General features: G+C 43.9%; 1 protein-coding gene across 1 annotated transcript in view; it reads right to left on the bottom strand.

Moving 5' to 3' along the window:
• mgat4a (alpha-1,3-mannosyl-glycoprotein 4-beta-N-acetylglucosaminyltransferase A) overlaps positions 1-19,210 on the bottom strand; it is a 29,310-nt gene that overhangs the window by 4,043 nt on the left and 6,057 nt on the right. The window contains exons 2-12 of the mRNA XM_079169558.1: positions 12,012-12,179; positions 11,658-11,798; positions 6,151-6,284; positions 5,967-6,013; positions 5,080-5,193; positions 4,176-4,251; positions 3,423-3,537; positions 1,669-1,799; positions 1,472-1,579; positions 1,307-1,381; positions 804-922 (exon numbers count right to left, since the gene is read on the bottom strand). Coding sequence (XP_079025684.1) covers positions 804-922; positions 1,307-1,381; positions 1,472-1,579; positions 1,669-1,799; positions 3,423-3,537; positions 4,176-4,251; positions 5,080-5,193; positions 5,967-6,013; positions 6,151-6,284; positions 11,658-11,798; positions 12,012-12,179 — 1,228 coding nt within the window. The remainder of the gene's footprint in view (positions 1-803; positions 923-1,306; positions 1,382-1,471; positions 1,580-1,668; positions 1,800-3,422; positions 3,538-4,175; positions 4,252-5,079; positions 5,194-5,966; positions 6,014-6,150; positions 6,285-11,657; positions 11,799-12,011; positions 12,180-19,210) is intronic.

Raw genomic sequence — 19,210 nt, forward strand, 5'->3', positions numbered from 1 at the left:
GAGCTGCACTTTAGATTTAGGGTCAGATTCAAAGAAGAAATAAAACAATCATGAATCCCTTACTTTATCCAAAAGAAAAGAGTCATTTTCAGATCGCTGGTGCACCGTATTTACTTGTGTTAAATGTTTAACAGCCGGAGAGTAGGAGATGGGGGATGAATGCCAGCCAGAGACAAAGACAGTGACGGATCATAAAGTATTTTGTATCTCCCGACCAACTGCTGAAGAGACGTTGTCTAATCAGCATAGCCAAAGACTCTGAACCAGTTGGTTCCATTAATTGGTGCCATTCAAAAGCAGACAAAACACTCCAGAGTCAGACAGTGGAACACTAGACAGGCCCTGTCCCACTCACTGGCTGAGTGACTGACAGACAGACTCGCACACTCGTCTCGCTGACCGAACATTATCTTTACGAGAGCAGCGGAAACATTCATCGCTCTAAAATGAATATCCCCGTGAACAAATATTAACATCGCTTTCAGGTCTGTTCTGATGCGGGCCGTCAATCTCGCAATCAGCTCTCTTTATATTCACCATCTTTCTCCCACTCTACCCCCGGCTCCACAGAGAGTAGGAGGCAGGCCAGAGAATGCTTATTTTAGAGCACTCTCATTAGCTCAGCCTGATCCCTGAAGAGAGACACACACACACACACACAGTGAAGCTAAACCTGGTTCACTAAAGAGCAACAGGCGGACATGAAGTGAAAAGATTTTTGCATGTGCCCGTATGATCATGATGATATGCGCGCTCGCCAAATGATTTGAATGCAACAGTCACATAAAGGCCTTCATACGTACTTCTCTATGCTAACAGGTCGGTCAAATTTGAAGAGGATGTAGTCTCCTGCAGTGGGAGTGATGGCCCAGAAGAAGTCCTCTCCTAGGTACGTCTTCTCCAGCGTGTGACCCTGATACACCTGTGTAACACAAAACACATGTGTTGTTCCACCTTGATTGATTGACTAATGAAGTTGGGGGTTATTACATTAATTAGTTATTGCTTTTATGATTGTTTTAATGAATTAGAATATACAAATTCAACAGACACATAGGTCCATATCACATAAATAAATGCAATACGAGGACAACAACACAGAGATATAATCAGTGCCGTTCACATGTCCATGTTCACACATGATTAAAAACACAGAAACATTTATTGTAATGTTTAAGGAATAACTTTGTGTCACTTTGCGTTTGCTCGGTTTTTGAAATGGGTGCATACTCATTGAAACTGTAAAACTAACTGTAAAGCAAAAGATCCAGAGATCATATTTTTTATTGGAACCCTGGCATGATACCTTCACTGAAGTGGAGACCTCAGCTGGGGGGTTGACGTGCATCTTATGGAGCAGTGGCTTCAGGAAGTCCTTGTCCTACAGACAGAGGGGGAAATCAACATTTCTACACAGGAAGCAGCCTCTACTGTTTTTGCAAATAAATAACTGTGAGGGCGTGAGACTGACTGTGAGCTTTTGGATCTTTCCAGCAAGAGAAGAATGGAGTCCCACGTGCTGAAACAGGGAAGGTCTGAACCGCACACGTAGGCTGGACTTCTGACGCTCGCAGTGTTTCTTTGAAAAAGAAAAGGACAAGGGAGTAATGACGACACCCACTCCCCTTACAAGGTCACTCGTATCTATACAGTAGTCACAGTGCATACCGCATCTTTCTCAGGATTGCAGACTTTCACCCAGAGAATGTGGTCCAGCAGCCAATCGATGGGCTTCTCCTTGTAGAACATGAAAATGAACTCAACAATGAGGTTCAGGTCCGGAGCCTGGAACATTTTCCCTGTAGGAGAGAGAGAATCAGGGGGTTTACAGACATTCATTGGTTCTACACAGAAGCATTCATCATCATTAACGAGATGATTAAACCATTACGCTGAACAAGAACAAGAATTCTTCTTTCGATCGGCTTTCGACCGGGTCCCTCTGGGGTTCTTGTGGGGGGTGCTGCGGGAGTATGGGGTGCCGGACCCGTTACAACGGGCGATCCGGTCTCTGTACGACTGCAGTAGGAGCTGTGTCCGCATTCTCGGCAATAAGTCAGACACGTTCCCGGTGGGTGTTGGCCTCCACCAGGGCTGCCCTTTGTCACCGGTCCTGTTCGTGACTTTCATGGACAGGATTTCTAGGCGCAGCCGGGGGGTGGAGAACGTCAGGTTCGGGGGTCTCGGGATCACCTCTCTGCTATTTGCAGACGATGTGGTCCTGTTGGCCTCCTCGGATCGTGACCTCCAGCATTCATTGGGGCGGTTTGCAGCCGAGTGTGAAGCGGCGGGGATGAGAGTTAGCACCTCCAAATCCGAGGCCATGGTGCTCTGCCGGAAACCGGTGGATTGCTCCCTCCAGGTGGGGACGGAGTGCCTACCTCAAGTGAAGGAGTTTAAGTATCTCGGGGTCTTGTTCACGAGTGAGGGTAAGATGGAGCGGGAGATCGACAGGCGGATCGGTGCGGCTGCAGCAGTAAAGCAGGCGCTGCACCGGACCGTCTTGGTGAAGAGAGAGCTGAGCCGGAAGGCAAAGCTCTCAATTTACTGGTCGGTCTACGTTCCTACCCTCACCTATGGTCACGAACTCTGGGTCGTGACCGAAAGGACAAGGTCGCGGGTACAAGCGGCCGAAATGAGTTTCCTCCGTAGGGTGGCCGGGCTCAGCCTTAGAGATAGGGTAAGGAGCTCGGACATCAGGAGGGAATTCGTGGCGTAAGGTGGCGATTCGCGAAAGTCGAGCCGCTACTCCTTCGCATCGAAAGGAGTCAGCTGAGGTGGTTCGGGCATCTGATTAGGATGCCTCCTGGACGCCTCCCACTGGAGGTTCTCCAGGCACGTCCAACTGGGAAGAGACCCCGGGGAAGACCCAGAACACGCTGGAGGGATTATATCTCCCAGCTGGCCTGGGAACGCCTCGGGATCCCCCAGTATGAGCTGGAAAATGTTGCGGGCGAGAGGGAAGTCTGGGTCAGCCTGCTTGGCCTGCTGCCACCGCGACCCGACCCCGGATAAGCGGAGGAAAATGGATGGATGGAGAACAAGAATTGTTTTGTTTGGACTAAAAATATACCCACTCCTCATTTACATATTGTAGTGATGTGCTTTCCCCTGCCAAATCATAGTACTTTACAATGACCCAATTTCTATGCCGATCAATATCATTTCCATCTTTTCTTTACTGGCTGCTGCAGATCCATCATTGGTGCATTTGACCGTTTATCATAAATCCAACAAGTCTCTGAGCACGTGAACGCTTTGCCGAGTGGATCTGAAAATCCTGAGTTAAGAGAATGAGTTGATGATCACTTTTGCGAGACCGTTTAGCAAGCAAGGCCACCGGTTTGGCTTTGCAGATCTTGCAGCATTCGACAGACCCCCGGTGGATACCGAGTATTGATCGCATGCTTAATGTGTCGTACCGATGAAGCCCAGCTGAGAGAACTCCAGGATCATCCAGTCCTCTGACGAGAGCTGCAGGGCAAAGTTCTTCATAGTGGCAAAGTAGTTGGGCTTGGCCACAATGTCATCCTCCAGCTGAGGGAACAGAGGCACAGACAGACAGGAGAAAATACTTTTTAAGAGTTGACGAATAATGTTGATGGAGAGGGTGAGAAGCAGGAGGGGGGGGCCTCAGGGACTACACTCTGAACCGAGCTAAGACACACTTCTAGGTCGCTACACTAAACTAGAGTAGACAGACAATACCTCTTCCCCTCAGGTGAGAGCAAAGACTGGAAATGACACACACGCCGTGAATGAGAGCGGAAAGATTAACAACACAGTGAAACGGAAACCGCGGACGGCTGGTGTTAGCGATTCAAATCTGCTAAATCGGAGAGTAAACATTTGAATAAACATTCCCAAATTGGACGCCTAGTTTAGCCAAGAGGACAGATAAGAGCTGTAGAAGTCTAAGAGGATTAGGCTAAGAATAAGTGAAACAACACCGGCTCTGATGAATGACTGCAACAACATGCATTTGCTTCAAGTACTCACCATGTTTTAATTTGGTATGACATGCTCCTGACTAAAAGCAAACCGGTGTTTGCCTGGTAACAGGCTTTCACACCGACACCGACACCCATGAGTAACTGAAGCCCTTCATAAATGCGCTCCAGCGAGAGTTGCTATGGAAACATTCCTTTTATTCATTTATCTATTTAAAGACATACCTGGACATAATAAACTCCTTTGCTCACAGCATACATCATGAGGAAGGAATAGTCCAGATTCTGCTTGGTTCGCCATCTAAAAAAAAGAAGAAGGAAGAAGTCACTGATAAACATGCATGAAACTATACATGAATGAAAACACACGTCACCTCACTGTATTTGAAAAGTTTCCCTCTGAGACATAAGAATCACTGCAAAAAAACTCAATTGTGCAAATCAGGTAATCCCAGGTACACGGAACAACAGGCTCTCTGTGAATAATTTATAGAGCGATGCTGTCACACTAATGGTTTGATCGGAACGATCTGCCCTTGTTGCAGTCTGACTCATGGCCGTTCACCGCTGGCTGCAGGTGTTTGTGATGCTTCCAGGGTGCAGGTGTTGAAGGTGGCGCACACACACACACACACTTAACACTCAGGTGAACAGACACCATAAATATGAGGGCACAGACAAACATATAAGGCACAATCCTCTGGGCCTAAAGGGTATTATCAGAGTATGTACTGTATGTAGTAAGCAAAAAAACACAGCATGAACAGATTTCTAATGAAGCCAGTTGTTAGCCGACTATAAAGAGAAGATAAGTACAGAGGATAATTAGAGGGAGCACTACAGAGAGAGAGATCGAGGGTGCTGCTGCTGATGACCTTGATCTGACTTTGAGAAATGCCCGTGGAATACTAAGTACCTCGGCAGCCGACCTAAAAGCTCTCGCTTGCTCACTCCCTCCCACTTTCCCCCTGACTCATCCTTCTACTTCTTCACAGCTCTCCTGCAGTCCATTTCTCCGGTTTCAGCACGATTACCATAGTGATTTCTATCACATTTTTTCATCCTGATTGGAGGTCAGAGCAGTGAACATACAGATGACACAGATGTCTCGGCTACGTGAGTGGCTTACTTGACTCTCTCTTTGGAGTCTCCAAAAGTCTCTTTGAGGTTGGCGAGTTCGGGGTAATAGGCGGCCGGCGGGGAGATCACCTCCAGCAAGCCTGAACTCAGCTCCGTAGAAAACCTGAAGAAAGATGGTCATGTTGCTACGGTGAAACACACAAACACACACTTCACTCTCACTCCGTCACGACGGGCCTCAATCACTAATACGTGTGTAGAAACGTTCTTCATTTGCGCTCAAAGAAGTGCTTGTATATCTTCCAGTGAGGCTACATATGCCATGTTAACACCTGCTTGGAGGTAAATTGCAATCATGTATATTCCCCTGCGTGCCTGTTAATAGGCTACCAATTAACCAGTTGGCTACCAATTAACATTCGCTACATTTGCGCAATTTCGTGGCACTAGAAATTGGTGGGAGTAGCAGATCATTATAGACCATGTCAATAAAAACAATGAAAACCAAAACGGTCACATTTCAATATGGATAATCTCATATGCTCCTGTGTAAACTGGGACTGAGACACACTTTTAATTATGAGAATAATTGAGGAGGATGAATGGACAGCAACATGATGGTTATTTTATAAATGTGTCCAATGCATTAGTAAGTTAACAGTTTTAAATATTGTTGTCTATCAAAGCCCCTTTTAACTAATGCAGTTCTAATATGCCATGCATTTAGTTAAATGGGGTTTTTTGGGGGTTTTTTCTAGGGCAGCCGGGCCTTCATCATTTGTGCGCACGCATGGTGTGAAGCAAGCTTGTTCGTAAAGTACGAACAAATTGTTAAAAAAATACGAATGGATCCCGCACGGCTCAAGCACAGATCTGTGCGTCGCCAATAGTTCCACCGTTCTGTGCGTCTGTCAGGAAGCAGAGATGTGTACTCACTCTTTCTCCAAGACAGCTACCACGCTGTGAACGTACTCCACGTCAGTCTGCGGAAACAAAACAAGGACAACACATTAGACACGCAGACCTTTTTCGCATAATTTTTTATTTTATTTTATTTTTTTTACTTCTTTGTGCAGAAGCATCATTTTATGACTCATGCTGTACAAATATGAGATCTCACCTCCCCAACGTAGACAATAATGACACAGTCAAGTTTCTCCTCTGGTGACAGCTTATCTATTAGCGAACGCAGCGTCTCTGACAGATAAGACTTCACCTTCCGCTTCACTGTGGGGATCCCCATCACCATGGTAACTGAGGAAAAAGTCTGAGGTGAGAACAGGAAGGCTGCAGAGCTGGAACCAAAACCAAATCATCTTTGCTCGTTAGACAACGTCCAACTACATTAGCCAAAACCTCACAAGAACAGAAAGTCATGCCGTACTACTGTCTGATAGTTTGGAATCTGCACTAAAATGGTGCATGTTCAAAGAAGTATCTTTAAAACTACAATCGTACACTATGTAAGCTAAATAGAGTCAGTGAATAAACCACTAAAAGCCAATCAAAATAAATGTATGAGCTTGTTCTACCAGCAAAGTAAACAAAGCCAGACGAGCAAGAAGAAACCAGAGAGCAGAACTGATCAGTTTCAGAGAGGGTCTGACCACTCTGACTGTAATTATCTATAAAAAAACAATTAAAAGTTATTACATTGTGTTACACTGTGAGAAGCTGGAAACGGCAGATTGTTTAATTACTTGATACAGAGCGGTTAATCAGTCAATTAATCAACCGAAACTATCATTAATTCTCTTGTCGATTAATCCGACTGTCCGCAAAACCAACTGATCTCACATATGAAGCTGCTGAGACAACAGTAAGAGGAAAAGAGAGTGGCTATTGTCATCCGGGGTTGAGGGGAAACACAAGACCGCCTCTTCGTCAGTGTAGAGAGACACAACAGACTGTTGCAGACATAAAATGAGTTCATTCTACTCACTAGGATACAAGGATCACTTTCACCAGGGAAAGAGTGAGGGAACGACAGAGAGCGAACAGCGGTGCGACAGAACCATATTCTGAACGAAACAGTGTTTTCGTCAAGCTAATGAAAATAAGTCAAAACAGCAGAATGACATTGACTACCAGCCTGTGTGCTTTCTTTGTCATGTTTAGCTTTCTCTTCCTATATGAGCGCTATACTAGCATTTTACTGCATTCAAAACAGAGGGTGGTTTTGCGTAATGTTTTGCTTAAAATGTGCAGTGCTTTTTAAGGAGAGGTTTTGTATTAGTGGAGGTTACAGAGTTCTTGCACTATAGGAAGTTATAGTTGTGAAGTTCATGAACCCGGGGCTAATGCGGGCATGTGTGAGTTTAAAGGGGGGGGGGGGATGCTGACTGAGCTGATGTGGGGGCACAAACTTGAGGTGCAGAATGAGCGAGCGGCACAGTGGACTCGAGAAAGGGTGCAGAGGGATCTGTGCAGCGTGGAGAATCTGTCCCAGTTTTGCTTTGTGTTTCTCGCACTAAGCTCCGTGTCGTATAGCGAGCGACACCCACCACCAGCACCACCGCCGCAGAGAAAGTAGGTCGAGGATGAAAGGAGTGTGTGGGAGGAAGGAAAAGAGACAGAGTGACAGAATAAGGGAAGGTGGCAGACAGTGAATGAGTGGTAATGCATGAGAGTGCAGCAGGGAGCAGGACCGACTCCCACACTGCCCCTCCCCGTGTCCCTTGATCAGCCTGGACGCTTCACTCAGCCAGTCTTTTTATGTGCTTCAGAGGAAAGACAACAACAATCTACATGTCTGTTCTCTTCTCTGTCGCATCAGTGAAAAGAGCTGATCTGGCACGCGATACACGTAAAGGAGCTATGTTTGTGATATCCAGAAAATTGTTGATGTTTTCCCCGATTAGTGACTATGGCTAACATTATTTAGGGTTAAGGTTAGTGATGCTACTGGATCATTGCTTACAGTGGGAATAATGATGCAAGCACATGTGCTCAAGCAAATAACACTCACTTTCAAAAATCCCACAATTAACCAATTAGAACCAAAAAGAATTATGTACGAGTAGCCTGCATGTTAATAAAAAAAAAATGTTGTTACATTTAGAGAGCACATATGTATATAGATTATTCTTATTAGAGAAAAAATAAGAAACTATGTTCATCAACTATGGAGTTTTTCATTTCTGTTTTTTTTACAGATTTAATAACCTTGTTTGTTGTTTGTTTGTATCTATACAGTAACATTTGTTTGCTTTTGATATTACATTAACTAACTAAAACTGAAGCAAAAAAAAAGGCACAATGCGTGGGATTTTCCTAACAAATGGTGTATAAAGAGTCAGAGAAGTAATCCCTCTCCATCATCACGTATGACCCATCAGAAGTCTGTATTTACAGACAACCTGCCCTCTGCCTGTATTTTCTCTTTTCTTATTATTTTGCTGTGCGGCCCCTCGCTCTGCCTCTGCCTCGAGCTGACACGGTAATCGGCGTCGTCTGAGTCGGGAGCTCTGCTAAGATTCTCCTGTCTGGACACAAATGGCCTACTTTGCCCATTAGCTAGCTAGACTTAAGATCGCTAAAACTCTGTGTCTGGTGCCGTTGAGCCGGGGAGGAAGGGGCCCCCTCGCTGCTCGGGGTGAGAGGCTTCCTGAGTAATCTTGGTGCTGAATTTTATGGCAAAAACTAAAGATATATATATATATATATTTTTTGTAAACGTCTAAGCTTTCATGGTCTAACAAAGCCTGACAGACACTGTGTGTGTGTGTGTGTACAATCCACACCCTGAAAGGATCAATATCACCTATTAAAAAACCTTTTGCGTTTGTAAAAAAGGTCACATCTCTCACATGCTACGTTTATAGTATCCGGTTACTTAAGAGGTTCATTCAATGAAGTGGATCTCAAACACACGGGGCCTGGTAGAAGAGCAGTCATAAATCTTACGCCACATTATAAGGGTTGAATCATCCAACCAGCAAAGTATAGAGGCGACTTTTGCAGAAACAGCAATACTCCTTAGAAATTAAGAAATTCACAATATCCCAAAACGGGATCAACGGTGCAAGCTTCGCAGCCTGTAGGTGAGTGCTGAACATACAGAGGTGGCACACGCTAATTAACTGACAAGCATCTCAGAATGCCTCAAACCTGATCATTATATTCCAACGTCAACGTGTGGGCATCAGCTGTTTTCGTCACTCTGCGTGCACATATTGCCATGCGTAGCTGCTTGCAGCTGGAAAATAGAGCCACGTCCTATTTCTATTTATTTTCCTCAGTGTAGCATCGCAGCGATGGAGGGAAATCAGTGATGGATGAAAGCTTTGGTTTGCGTTTGCCGATTCATTTTGCCAAAAAAAAAAAAAAGTCTACACAAAGGGTGAGGTTTGAATACAAGGTACAAGATTGTAGCACAGCCCGATGTGAGGACACGGGGATCACTGGTTTATAAAAGGGGTACGAGTGTGTTACAAACCCACAGGGTGGTAATTAGTTTCAAATTAGATGTTGTTGATTAGATTATGATGATTAATGAACTGAGAATTACAACTTCTACCATTTAAACTGAATGAGAAACCAAGAGAAGCAAAGGTTTCTATCTCATACTGAACCCTCTGCTGCTGTTGTGTACAAGCAAAGATATCAGAGGCAAGAAAATAGAGAGCGGGTTAACCAGCAAAGACAGAATCAACAAATATGCAAACATGAAGTTCACGTCACCGTCAATTGACGCCTCTTTCACACCAAAGCAGAAACTGAGCCTGCACGGAGAGCAGTGGGGTCTGGGGGAGACCCACCCACAGTCCACAAAGACCTCTGATTGGCTAGTACTTGTTGCTTTTCTTCTGAGGATTTGTTTCGTTAATTGCTGATAAACAGGATTGGTGGAAGGTTGATGGGGTTAATGAATTGAACTCGGCTTTGGATGTTTTCATGAAAAGGATGGCAGCCTTCTTGTAGAGTGCTCTCATATGTAATTGCAATGTCCTGATTATGGGAGAAAAATGGTGTGTATGTTGCCTATATGGATGGAATAAAAGTACAGATATGTTGGAAGTTTAAACTTTAATGCATGCCATCATTAAACATAACGTTAATATGGCAAAACTGATCAACAAGACATTATTAAAATGTTGAATCCTACTAATATGGTTGCTGAACCCTGGTCTACATTCTCCTCACAAGATTCTGCAGCACGAGGAATTCCAAATTGGGGAGAGAAAGAGATCTTCAACTGCAGCTTGTGACATGTTAAATAGCTGGCCAGTGTAAACAAACGTCGGCGCTGCTTGGCAACAGCATAAGTACCGACTGTGTGCAAAAGGGCACAAGTTGGCAAGCTGATGGCTCGCTAAAAGGCCATATGTGTGTTTGGAGCGAGCGAGACTGCATTTACAATCACGCTCTTTTGTTGGTTTCCGTCTATAAAAGGAGCTCCAGTCAGGCCCGACCCCAAACACAATCTAAAGTGAGAGGATGTCCTAATTTGCACAGCTATAAATATCAGATATGTCAGATATGCTTAGACCAGTAGTGAAACAAGGGGGGAGGGGGGAGTAAAAAAAGAACGCTAGATGCAGAGGTAGACTGAGCAGAACAATGAGTAGCAGTACCGGCAGCTTGGTTTTGCATTTTGGTTTTGCATCCAGTGAACACAAGTGATAGTGTTTCAGATCGGGAAGCTAGTGAGAGAAAAAAAGCAGTAGGCAGCAACAAACTCTGCATTCTCCGTGGCGAGACATTCTCTAGAGAAAGCCATGAAGAGTCTTAAAAAGGTAACAAATACCTGCCCACCTTCTCTTAAATCCAGACTGGCAATGGCTAACAGATGGTTGTGATGGGCCTTGCTTTTTTAGTGCGTTTGCTGTGGGAATACCTCGCACGCATCAATCAAACAAGTTTCGAACCAAAGACAAGAAACTCTGGTTTGTTCCCGACTTGTCCCTCCTTCCTTTCCTCGAATTTGTCTGTTCTTCCCCCGAGGTAATAGTCATTAGGAATGTGGAAACGCCACTTGAGCTGTTCAGCACCTAAACTCGCGCCCCCAAATTCAGTCTATCGCACTCGCAATGCCAGATAAGTAATCCTCTTAGAGAGAACTTGATATAGCAGAGGTCAAAGGAATGGAAGAAGCATTTTAAAAAATAAATGCTGTTCCTGAAAATAGGAATTAACAGAAAAGAGCGAAATAGTTCCTTTGAAAGAGGCGAACGACAGACTTCAGCTTAGACCGGACGTGTTGCACCTTCGTGAGCTTTGTAAAAGTTTTTGAGTGTCTTCGTTGAAGAAATCTACCTAGCGATGGAGTGTTTTCTAAGGTAAAGCATTTGAACACAAAGTGCAAGTAAATGTCCTGAATATAAAGTGAGGGAAGCAAACCCTCGTTGGATCAAGCTAAGAGACGGGATACATAACTTGTATCCCGTTTATAGACAAATCACACCCTACATAATCTTCTCCAATATGAGCCTAATGCCAAGCTCCGTCCAGAGGGGATACTTGTTGTGAACAAGTCACCAACTGAAAAACTTGTTGAGACTTGACTCTCTCCCCGGTGTAGTGAGGATCTCTGTGTTTGTGTAGCTTGCACACTCTGGAGAAAAGGCCTCATTAATCAAGGAGGTTACTGTTGTACTGCATTTGCTGCGTGTGTGCGCGTCTCACCTCCTGTGCGGCCGAGACCAACCTGCACGGCAGGCTGCAGGCTGCCCTCATTGTTGAGCAGGTGAGGCAGGTGGTGGTAGATATTTGGCACCTGGAGAGGCTTCCTACTCGTGAGCTCCTTCAGTAGCTTCTGTGTCTCATCTGAAAAAGTTTAGTACATTACAAAATAAGCTTTATCACAAAATTTTGAGATTGTTATTTGAATAATGAGCAGTTAAATGTTCTTGTGACTGCTGTGTCCACCCAGTGGGCTCGAGGGTGGACTGAGACAGATTCAACAATAGAAGTCTGCGAGTATCCTGCCACTCAGAAAAATGTCACTTCACTGAGTCTTCCTTTGCGTTTGTGAGTTACCTGAGAAGTTTATGAGAGCATCTTTGCTGCCGTTAGTCTCGGCTATGGCACGTCTGAACTGCTCGAGGATGTTGTTGAGCTCCGTCGAGCGCTGCAGAGTCCTGTGCTCGGCCACGCGAAGGCGCTCTTTCAAGCCGTGGAACTCCCGCTGGTACGCTATCAGCTTGTCTGTGAGGACAAACAAAAAAATAAAAAAACACAGCAGGATGCGTTAGCAGGTGCTACAGAAAAGGTTTCCAGAAATTGAAAATAACGTAACGGTCTGATAAACGGATCACTTTTAGCGCCACGGTGCAGGGTTCAGCCATGCAGAAGAAAACATCTGGACAGACAATACGGGAAGTCTATTTAATGTATCATTATATACACAATGTGTATATATTACACCGCCTCATCCAAGCAATCAACTGCAGCTTGTATTTCACTATGGAACCACTTAATAGCCTAAGCCGGAATGTCTCAAGTTAAACTAATCAAGGGGGATGAAGACTTTGAATTACATAACAAAAAAAAGCTAATGTAGCAAATAACACCATACAGTAGAGTAGCCAGAAATCACCCACAGAGCGCTCACTTCTGCCAGGGCTGCACAGAGCACTAAATGAATGTTATGAGAGAAAATGTTGAGGTCATTTGCATACAGGCTTGGCTCTGTATCAAAGTACTGGTTATGACAAACAGTCACTTGTAGCAGGTTGTTATTATTAAAGTAAGTATAAGAGTTCCTAAGAAGAAGAGGTGTTTAAACATGGCATATTTCACAAAGGAAATTACTTTGTGTTTTTTTTATTTCCTGGATTTGGATCCACACCAAACTAACCACTTCAACTGGGATCCAGTGAGTCCTCTTTTTCAGCTCTCACATCCTAACACGACCTTTTTCTGATCAGGTTACCTGGAGCACTTTGAAGTAGAGGCGCATTGGATCTGAAGAGCACTTCAAGACAAGCTGATGAGCGAAGGGAGAGAAGCTCCTTTTTCAATTTCCTGAGCAGAATTTCTAAATTATTACAGTTTTTTTTTTTTTTTTGGCACTTGTGCCAAACCTACAGTACCACATGATGATATCATCGACAATGATGGAGCACTCAGGAGCAGCTATTTATCGGCAACACCAGCTGTGTGTTTTTTTTTTTTTACTGGAATTTACTTTTGAGGTTCCAGGCAGTTTACTGTGAACACGTGAGGAAACCTGCCCTTTGATGGGCTCTTATCAGGAACGACAAGTTTAGAGGTTGGTGTTTTAGAAAGTAGAGGCTGTGAAATTCTATGAAAAAGGGAAATGGCTGTGGTCTGTTGGTAAGCTGAGATCATAGATGTATTAAATACGCTAGATACGCTCGTCTCAGGACGCTTTCATGCAGTCCGTTTGGCTGGTGCGAATCAGAGTGAAATTGATTCTTCTGGTTCGTTTTCTATTTAGTCTGGATGAGTTTCGCAGTACACAAATCAAAGCCGACCAAACAAAGACAGTATTTGCTGAGGGGTGTTTACGAAGCAGCAGGGGCCCAAAAAAAAAGAAAATGGCCACTTTGGCTCAGCATTTATCTGCTGTGCACACAAATCCTTTCTCCTGACCTGCAGTTCATCGCAAATGACTTTATAAACGTCACTTTTTTTCGTGGACCTTATTTAGCCTGTGCTGTATTTTCTCTTTGGCCCAGATGTCAAGCAAACATCAGGCTGCTGCAGAAGTCACCAGAGTTCAATCAAAGCGGACTGAATGTTGGCTTGCGAAAACGACCAACACAAACACTTCAACAAGTAGAGTAAAAGTGGTTTTTCATTGTTGTATTTTTAGTTATGTCTTCTACCCGACTATTTTTTTGCTTTGGTGTTTACGTACTTCATAACCTTTTTTTTTAACCATATAAATGGTTTTTTTTACAGTATTTATTATTTTTTGAGATGATGAGAAATTATTTAAGCCAAGAAAGCACATGTGTGGTGGTCATTGACACACCCACAAAGCCTTAGTGTCAATATTAGCGGTACAGTCGTCCACAATTCACAAGGTTGGAGGGAGAGAAGGAACATCTCAGGTGTGTATCTGTGCGTGAGTTAGGAGGGGATGTGGGTTTGGTAGATTTATTGTGCCCTTTCGGAAAACCCCTCCCAGCAACAAAACCCAGACTCCCTTTATCTTCCCCTCTCCATCACTCCCTCTCTGACTGAGCTATTGTCCTGGCCCTTCTCCTCCACACAGAACCATGTTGTTCCTCCTAAATGTTGATTTCTAAGACACACAGACAGATGTTGTCATACGGACCAAAGCTCATGAAAAGGGCAGCTTCAAACTAAAAACAGACTTTCATCTTCCCATCAGTCCTTTGATTGTAGGACTCCAGGCCTGTTGATATGAAACCACACCTGTAATCCCACTCTGCACCACAGGAACAGAAGCAAAAAGCAGATACGGTTTCTATTCAGCTCTATGTATCCCCTGCACTATTAGGTGGTGAAACTGGAGGCGTTTCTTTGCATATATTGCATAACATCACATTCTCTTTCAAGGAAATGCCTCTTCCACCGAAACAGAATGACAGTGGAACAGACATTGAACTGTTAACCACTTCAAGAGAAGATGGATATTGTTGTGGACACCTCAGTAAGGGCCGTAAACTGTGTCACCTTCTCCGCTAAGCCAGCAGTGAAGGCGGTCACTTTTCTTTTTTATAAATCAAGTGGTATCAACATTACATTTTAATTAAGTAATAGGGTGAATGAGGAACCTACTCTACTGGTATACAGCCACTGGGCAACTGAATGGTTACACAAAATGCATTAAACAATTACCTGAGGTCTGGAGTACATCTAGACAATCTCATTATTCTTCTCTGCGCTCTAGAAGCATGAGTTGTGGGGGAAGGGCTAAGTGGCTGTGCTTTACCTCCGAGGCGAGCTTAACAACCTCTCCTCTTTTCCTAACGTCATTTCATCCCTTCCTCTTAATTTAATGCAGGTTTTCACATTTCTGTGTTCTTTTAGTATCCTGTATGCGTCTAACTTTCTACACTATCTGCACAGCCACCCTGGCTTACACTTTTGTTTTTTTCTCTGTACTTGTTGCCTCTTCTCTGGGGTGATATATTCGCCTCGACATGTTATCCTTGATTCCTTTGCTCTGTCCATTTGATTTATTAATGAGATACGGAGTCGGATATATAATGGGGGTTCAAACAACTAGACTCAAGGCCACACACACACACACACACACGAGTTGTGCTATTCCATGTAAAGTCTTTCATTCGGCATATTTGAAGTTAATGTGTTAATTGTCGCCAACCAAAACTTCAGGTTTGGGTGGAGATGCTCCAATCGTGTAAATGAGCGAAGGCCTTAAAATGGAGCCAAATGATGAAATGTCACTTGACATAACATGTACAGAGCAGCCATGTCATGACTATTGCATCACCTCACGAAATGGATGAGGAGAAATAAAATATAAAACTAAAATGAGCCGATCAGCATGGGTTAAATCCCCCCAAAAAGGTGTTTTTAAAGAAATCAATTCTAGACAGTCATGGCATCCATTATGAAAACAATCGATAGGGCACGTTTGACAAACACTCTTGTAAGCGTTATCCACATGTGCACTGCAACTTGATAGCGAACCTGACAAAGAGCTTGCATGTAATGACTGTAGTCAGTTTTAACTTCACATAAAAACACATCTGAAGAATGTTTGTTTTCCACAGGAAAGAGAAACATAGATGTTAAGAACAACATACGTTTGTATGTTCATTAACGGACTAGGCTGCATCATAAAGAAACGGGATCCATACATCAAAAATGTAGCCCTCCTTTGTAAACAATGTTTAAATGCACGTATTGATCCACAGTCACAACATCCTTGTTGTTGGACCTGTTGTGCTTACTCGTGACCTCAGCGTGAGCTACACAGATCAATCTACCGTCTTCTGAACGTCACAGGAGAGAACAAGGATGACGTCAGTGTTATGTAAATACACTTAATCAGAACGTTATGTGCTAATTAGCGGAGTTGCGAGTTACAGGTTATGAAGGGTTTAAAACTCCAGGCGGGGCGCTCTAGCACTCGCCTGAACAAAGGAATGAGAAAACTGTAACTCTGAAGGACACGCTTGGGCAACTATACACTGATATCAAATCTTGGAGTAAACTGCCAGCTGAGAACAGTACGTACCACAGCTTGAGATAGCAAAACGTAGACGTCACACTTTGGAGCCTGTTAGGCTAGGCTTTCACAACATACACACACACTGATGACGCATCGAAGGAGGATCCCGGACGAGAGCCAGTGCGAGCGGATATGCTCAGTGCTCCAACCAGGCCGTCGCTCTGCTAAAATCGATCCCGCCTGCAACTTGACTTTGACCAATAGGCTCCTCTAAGGAGAACCTACAAAACTTACCGCGCTGCCGTGTCCAAGCGCCTTTTCACGTTGCTCTCAATCGGAGAGGAACTGTTAGGACCGTGCACGTGTAACTGCTCGGCTAATATCTCTGTGATAAATAAAACTATTGCTTGAATCTAAGTAAACGCTTCGAACTCAATTCGTTAACTTGTCTACACGACAATGACGTCAGCGTGCTTCATAGAAATCCAAGCCACAACTCACCAGGGTGTTAAGAGTTTTATCAGTCAATCCATTAGCTCATCAAAAGCCCTCCCAGTGATCTTGTCCTTGACCTGGCGCTCCCTATGCTGCTGCATGCTGCTGACTGCAGGTCCGTGGGTGCTGATGAAGGACTTGTGCATGAGTGGGTCGCGGCACATCGTTCGCAGATGTCGGCTGGTGAAGCAAAGTTTCACTTTGAAATACACAGCTGCCCAAAGAATGAGTAGTAATCAGGAAGTACATACAGCCAATGAGCAGAGCTGAAAAGAACTGTTACTTTACAGTTTGTCTACTTAATTTGCTGAACCCTGGTCTGTTGTATTCAAAACATTACATTTTTAGTCGTAGTGTAGTTTGTTTAAACACAATTTCCTCTGAAAAGCAGTTGTTGAATCATCTGTAGAGCTTTGATTTCAAACAGAATGAATCACCATTTTGTGCCAAAAGAGGTGTTTAACGGAGTGATTTTGCATTTTTTGTTGCAAATATGGAATTCTTTTATGAAATTTTACATAGAACATATTTAAAAAATGTAAACAACTAAACCAATTCCATTCTAGCCATTGATTTGGTTGAATCTGCTGAGGTATGGCGGTATCAAGTCAAGTCAACCTTATCGCTGAAGCTTAATATCACAAATCACACATTTGCCTCAAGGGGCTTTTCATCTACCTCTTTGAAATTTCCGCTGCCATTTCAACACAACGGGCATGAAAATTGTATTTGTGTTTGTGGTGCTCACTGCAAAAATGACATTTGAAGAATTTTACAACAATGGGCCTTTTGCAAGAAAAGGTCCCAGTTACTCAGGAGGATCCACAGACCTAGCCGTCAGCAGTTTGCACTGGAGCTACATTGAGTCTCTTTGAAAACGGTTTCACTGGGATTGTTATGAATGAAGACTCATTGTTGCGTTTTCAGATAATTTTTTTGAAGCATAAACAGATCCCACTCATCCCGGCGTCTCCGCTTGTTGCCGGACAGCTAGTCCAGACCAAGATATAGCCCGGCACATAACTCCCAGTAAAAAAAAGATTTGCACAATTTTAGTTTTTGTATGAATCAAAACAAGATACAACGTGTGAGTGAGTGAGCTCAAGATATTTGTTTGGTGGATTTTTGTTACAGATGCACAGAGCTCGGCTAGCTGTTTGAGTGAGACACGAGAGTGGTATCAATCTCGTCATCCAACTGTCTGCAAGAAAGCGAATAAGCTCTCTCCCAAACTGCTGCACTGTTCCATTAAACTATGGATTCTGCCTGCCAAGTGTCTTGACCTCAGTGCCAGAAGTCCCATTTGGATAAATAAATGTTCCCCCTAATTTCTCTGTGTAAAATCGGCAACCTTAACGAAATGTAAAAGTCCTTAAACTTTGTTTGTGTTGCTGAAAAGATGCCACGTCATTGAGCCTTTTCTTATTGGACTTGCGGCTACAGATTCCACCTGCCAGACAAACTCTGGGAATAAGACGCACGTGTATACAAAACATGTCCACATGCATTATGCATGTATGAACACCCCAGAGTGGTGCACCTGCTGGCCACGTGGTTCTACGCTGCAGCTGCTATGTGCAGCACAAGGCCTTTAACCAGGCCGTTATCTCTTAAGTAGGGCAGATGGTGCAAAACACTAATTTGAGATTAATGGGAATAAAAACAGGAATAGTTCTGACATGTTGGGTTTTGATCTAATAGTTCACGGATGCCCCACCATTAATCTAGCATGACTGATGGGGTCAAACAGACATAAACACACCACAGGAGTTATTTCTCTTTGACCCCATATGAAGCATTTTACTCTTATTCAAGGGTAAGAAAATATCTGACCAATGTGCCAACAGTTGAAACAAGATAAACGTTTTGGGTTGATCAGTCCCACTAGGTATAAGTCAAGCAACATTGAACTTCACACAGAGTAAGAAAACAGCACACCAACACACAGAGTAGCGGTATAGATTTCTGCTGGTATTTTCCAAAGGAGAAGTGCAAGTCGATCCACGAGGAGGCAAGTGATACTCCCTGAACGGTCCTGTGTAGTTTGCAGAAAGAGAAAACGCACACCTTTGTCTCAATCTGTCCCACTTCTTTGGTTTTGCGATACAGCGCAACCCTTCCACCTTTAAAGTCAAATCAAAGGGTTACGGGGGGTCAGAAAATAAAGCAGTATCAGAAGAAGCTGGACCGATATTTGCCCTCTCGGCAACTTTCCAAACCCAGATTCTTGTTTTTGCTTCCTCACATCGGGCTCCTTGTTTCTTCTGACCTCCACCCACTCTTCTCCCTTTACTGTGGTCACAATAAGCTCCTGCTGCGTCTCTTATGCTGACTGACAGCAGAGAGCTGAGGCCCCCGCTTCCACTTTCTGGCTCCACTTGGCGCCTGTGAGGGGGCCATTGGAAACTCCACTTTCAGGGATCTTGTTCACCAATCAATTGTATAATGGAGATGCAGTGGGAGTCCAGAGAGTCCACTACAACAACAAAATGTTCAGAGCTGAAATAACGAGTCCATTTACTGATTCAACAGAAAATAACACACAAGATAATCGTCTAATGCATTCAGCCATTTCTCCTATAATTTGATGTTTTTCCCTTCTCAA

This window comes from Pholis gunnellus (assembly GCF_910591455.1).
Source record: "Pholis gunnellus genome assembly, chromosome: 12".
Lineage (NCBI taxonomy): Eukaryota > Metazoa > Chordata > Actinopteri > Perciformes > Pholidae > Pholis > Pholis gunnellus.